This window comes from Epinephelus moara, chromosome 9, assembly GCF_006386435.1.
Source record: "Epinephelus moara isolate mb chromosome 9, YSFRI_EMoa_1.0, whole genome shotgun sequence".
Classification (NCBI taxonomy): Eukaryota; Metazoa; Chordata; class Actinopteri; order Perciformes; family Serranidae; genus Epinephelus; species Epinephelus moara.
Window position 1 is genome coordinate 36859349 of NC_065514.1, and position 5532 is coordinate 36864880.

General features: G+C 46.5%; 1 protein-coding gene across 1 annotated transcript in view; it reads left to right on the forward strand.

Moving 5' to 3' along the window:
• Window positions 1-5532, forward strand: part of LOC126395323 (LIM homeobox transcription factor 1-beta-like) — a 202106-nt gene that overhangs the window by 129786 nt on the left and 66788 nt on the right. The window contains exons 3-4 of the mRNA XM_050052715.1: window positions 3244-3476; window positions 3699-3874. Of these exons, the coding sequence (XP_049908672.1) occupies window positions 3244-3476; window positions 3699-3874 (409 nt within the window). The remainder of the gene's footprint in view (window positions 1-3243; window positions 3477-3698; window positions 3875-5532) is intronic.

Genomic DNA, 5532 nt, shown 5'->3' on the forward strand with positions numbered 1-5532 from the left:
ACTACCCCCTCCTCCTCCTCCTCCTCAGTGGCAGTATTACTGATATCCTGCGAACTGTGGTTTTCTACCTGCTGCTGGACTTCATCCGACTGACTCGACTGACTTCTTAGGAAGTACTGATCAATGCGGCTACTTTGCCCTTTCTTTGCCACACACTTCTTCTTTCTCTGATGAGTTCGGAGGCCTTTTACTGATGTTACTTTCTGCCAGCCACAAGGACAAACCTGAAGCATCTTGTTCTCAACTGTGCTACTTTTATCCTCTACAGATGCGCTCACCTTGCTCTGAGTGCTGCTAATTCTAGCCCTGGTGGATAGGTCCGTGCCCCTATCCTTCACTGAGTCACAGATCCAATGCGAAGTCGTGTCCGTTCCAATGTCTGTTACCGTGTAATCCACCTGTGAGTCATCTTCCACCCCTGCTCTCGCTAACTCTTGGGGTATTTTTCCTATGTTGGCTGTAGCTAATTTTGGTTGTAGTAAGGCTGCTAGGCCTCACCACTGCTACCATACGATGCGTCCTCCCAGTGACACCAACAACATCAATCAAGTCTGTGGTGGATTTAATGTGTTAGACAACAGAAGCAACTGAGCCCCAAACTACAGTTAAATAATTTCACAACCAGAAACCATGTGTGGCGGGCGGTAGTGTGGTGGGGGGTATCAAGATTTGAAGTTTCGACAACGCCACCTGGGGAGTTGCACCCCAGGAAATCCTAAACTAAACTTCTAGATAGACAAGGTCGCACAGGTTCGTTTATACCACCGGGGCGAGACGGTTTTCAATTAAAACAAATAAATTTTATTAACAAAAGCATTCAAAAGAAAATACTTAAAGTCACACACCAGCTCGATAATAAAATGAGTACTTGGGCAGGAATGGGGATAAGGACAGGGCTGGGGCTTACCAAGCAGCAGGGACAACCAAAATCGGGGAAGGGGTCCTCAAATGAATCACCCAGTGACACTGCACACACTCACATGCACTCCAAAACCAAAAAAGAAGGGGGGAATCGTAACTGCCGCCGTCAGCCCACAGCACCTGACAACAAAAGAGAACAAACAAAGTTAATAAAACATGCCCAAGAACTTAACAAAACTGGGGTAAACTAAATAAAGATTTACATAATTTAAATACACATAATCAACTAATTCAATAAACTAACGGAAAATAAGCACGGGACAACATAACTTCAATACAACAAATGAAACCAAAGTACAAAAGTAAGTCTACTAAACTAAATTATAGATAACAAAGAAAACAGGTGAAATACAGACTTAAAATATTTGGCTCATGGTCACTAGGCAGGGGCGACCAATGTCGGTCCTAGAACAGCCTGTAAAACAGTTAGACCTCTAAGACAGAGCGGGCCGGGCAGCAGTCAGCCGCTCTGGACAGCAAACTTAGCCCGCTCGCCACCGAACGGCCAAAACAGAACAAAACAAACAAAACAAAATTACAAAATCCAAAATAACAACCAAACTAAAAGTAAAGAACCAAAAATAAAGGGAGCTGAAAGAGCCCAAACAAGTCAAAAATGAAAATGTAAAATAAACCAATTCCAAAGCAACTAAATCAAAATAATAATTAAATCAAAAGGAAAGAAAGCCAGAACGAGAGAGCCAGAGAGCCAGAGCAGCAGCGTGGCCCAGGGAGTGATGGTCAATGGCAGGCCAAACAATTGCAGAACAACGCTGCAAAAACAAGAAAACCTGATATTTAGTAAATTAATTAAATAACTTAAAATAATCTTTTGACAAAAATCTCAAATAAATACATACCAGGCGCAGCAAACTCTAGGCAACCGGAGGATATGAGCCCCAGGACACAGCTCGAGTGCACAGCCTGAGAATTACGCACAGATATGAATCAGCTGAGCGCTGAGAGACAGATGAAACAAAAGCGCAGACAATGCATGGACTGACGCACCAGAGCGGGCAAATAGCGACACACAGCGGGGCTCCAGCACGACCTCCCCGGCCCCCCAACAGTCAGCCACACTGCAAGGAGTGGAGATCGGGTCACCAAGGTGCGCATTACGCACACGTACACCAAAGGAAAGGTGGCAGGGCGCTTACCTGAGAGAGGAGATGGTGTGCTTTGATGGCGAACCAAACACAGGGCGCACGCCACACCAAAGAGCCGTCACGTTAAATAAAGCACCGTCCGGTGAACAAAAACGGCTGCCAGTGCCACGGCAAACAAAATGTTGCCACGCCGAGACACAGCCACCACGGGAGCGAGCGGAAGAAAGAACGGGCGCGACCACACGCCTAGATATAAAGGTGTGCGTGGCGCCGCCCAATGATCACGATGGCTAGAAGCTGGCACAGTGCCCAGTAGTGGCAGGGAGGAAAATCGCCTCCTGCTACACATGGTTTACCAAAACCATCCAGAATGTCATTAACATGCGCACTACAGCCAGTCTGGAAACATGGACAATTGTAAAGCAGCAGCCTACAATCTGCAAAAGGACTAAATCACAATGCACAAGTTGAAGGAGCTGACAGAATCACATTTCAATGGAGTTGTACTTTGTATGATTCCATATGACCAATAAATAAATGGGGGGCTGCCCGTCGGTGCAGTGGTCAGCACTGTCGCCTGACAGCAAGAAGGTTCCTGGTTTGAACCCATGGTGGAGAGGCCCTTTAGTGTGGAGTCTGCATGTTCTCCCTGTGTTAGTGTAGGTTTTCTCCAGGTACTCCAAATTCCTCCCACAGTCCAAAGACATGCAGGTTAATTGGTGACTCTAAATTGGCCGTAGGTGTGAATGTGAGCATGAATGGTTGTCTGTCTTTATGTGTCAGTCCTGTAATAGTCTGGCAACCTGTCAAGGTTGTACCCTGCCTCTTGCCTAATGTCAGCTGGGATAGGCTCCAGCCCCCCGCGACCCCAAACAGGATAAGTGGTTACGGAAAATGATTGAAAATGTATGAATGAAATAATAAATGACTGATTGATTTGTACATTATGTGAGCCTTCAGATTAACCCCTCCCTTTCAGCCTGATGCAAACATGCCATAAATGATCATCTTTGAGAAGAAGCCTCAGAGAGGGCACATCGCAATTATGACTTCACTCCAAACATAACAAGTTTGCTAAACAAGTAGTAGGGGCAATTCTGTCCTCCCAAATATTGGTAAAGACATGTCACTCCTGTTGTGTATGCTTGGGTTGTTGAACACTCCCCCCACCATACTTCCTTCACTGTTAACACTCCTGTCTCTCCTTTGTCCTCAGGTTGTTTGCCACCAAGTGCACCATGTGTCTGGAGAAGATAGCACCCACAGAGTTTGTAATGCGAGCTCTGCAGAGTGTTTACCATCTCAGCTGCTTCTGCTGCTGCATCTGCAAACGCCAGCTTTGCAAAGGAGACAAGTTTGTTCTGAAAGAAGGTCAGCTGCTGTGTAAGAGTGACTATGAGAGGGAGAGGGACCTGCTCAGCACAGTCAGTCCAGACAACTCAGAGTCAGGTAACACTGGGGATTCTATTGTAGGCTATTACAAACCCAGTGAATTTGAAATCATATCCAACAAATAAAAGACTGGTTCTCATTTGCATCATTACAGTTGAATTGTGCCTTGCCTGCAATGCAGAAAGGAGAATTCATGTGCAGTTCGAGAGAAAACTGCAGTCAAGTCAAATCTGCATTAAAATAAAAGATGTGTATATGTTTCTTTCTGTCTGGTGACAGATAAGAGTGAGGATGAGGATCTGGATGTGAAGTCAGAGAAGTGCCCTGCAGCAGGGAAAGGCAGCAATGACAGCAAGGACCCTCACCGACCCAAACGACCACGCACCATCCTCACCACCCAGCAGAGGAGAGCTTTTAAGGCCTCCTTTGAGGTCTCCTCCAAACCCTGCAGAAAGGTGAGCAAGAAGAGTCAGCATAGTGAGATATTGTACTGGAAGTTTCGTCATCATCATCTTGTCGGTGAAGATTCTCAGTCATCCAGGTCATGGTAATCGTAATTGCTAATATTGTAGGCAACTGGACTTGCTTGCATTTCCTGAAGACGTTTCGCCTCTCATCCAAGAACCTTCTTCAGTTCTAAATGACTGGTACGAAGTTGCAGGCTATAAACCCTGTGTGGGTGGGAACCCTTGCAGAGTCGTAGGGGTCACGTGAGCTCTTAGTTTCAGAGTCGTTAAGGTCACAATGTGAGTCGTTAGGGTCAGGTGGGACCAGGGGTGAATGGGTGTGAAGTCGTCTGGGGAGGGATCCCAAGACTGCATTGTAGGTGGGGGATAAGTAGTGTCGTAAGCCAGGTGGGTCAAAGACTCACATTGTGACCTCAACGACTCTGAAACTAAGAGCTCACGTGACCCCTACTACTCTGCAAGGGTTCCCACCCACACAGGGTTTATAGCTTGCAACTTCGTACCAGTCATTTAGAACTGAAGAAGCTTCTTGGATGAGAGGCGAAACGTCTTCAAGAAACGCAAGCAAGTCCAGTTGCCTATGATATTAGCACTTACGGTCAACATCATCATTTATATAATATACATGGTATGGTATAGTATAGTTTGCTCATGGCTCGCTCATGTCTTTCAGAGAAAATAAACCAGGCGCCCAAACTATCGCTGCAATCGCAAGCCGGCCCTGCCCTATGTGAACAGCCCACTTGGTTAACATGGGTGCCAACATAAGTGGGCCACGTCCAATGTGAACCCAGCATGAGGCTGTACTGTTCAATAAAAGTAGCCTACCAGCAGCACACAACAAAATGCACAGCAGTGTACTGAGACTCTGAGAAAACAAGGTACACTGACATAAGAAGAAGCAGAAGAAGAAGGAGATATACTTCATTAATTCCCAAGGGGAAATTTGTGCACACATGCACAAACAGGACCTATACATGCATTTAAAGGAGGGATGTCAGAGTGAGGGGGCTGCCCATGAACAGATGCGCCGAGCAGTTGGGGGCTTGGTGCCTTGCTCAAGGGCTCTTCAACAGCGCCCAGGAGATGAACTAGCACCTCTCCAGCTACCAGTCCATACTCCATATTTCTTTGTTCTGGACAGGGGACTTGAGCTGGTGACCCTCCGGTTCCCAAGCCAAGTCCATATGGACTGAGCTACTCCCGCCCCAGGAGCAAAAGGAAACTGTAGACTGTATTTTGTCACAAATATTTTTGAATGGCTACAACATTCAGATCATTAGATAAATAAATGCACTGAGATATAATTATTCATATTAAACAGTTTATTCTGATACTTAAATTCATGTCATATATCATTGTCCCTTCTTAGGCCAAAACAAAATGAATTCAATAAAAACAATGCCTATCTACATTTGGGAATAGTTGCCCTACACTAGCACACATATGGTCCTCTAGTTTCCCGGCGCGGCGCAGGGTGGCGAACCCCGCGCAGAGCTAGTTTCGAGCAGCGCAACCCGAAGTGTGCTCAGTTTGGTAGTTTGGCAGACCGAGGTGCGCTGAGATGGGTGTGGCGGCGCAGCAGGGGGAGGTGTCGACAGACCCAGCTTGGCGCAGTGACAGTTTCGTGCCAAAGGTGCGCTACG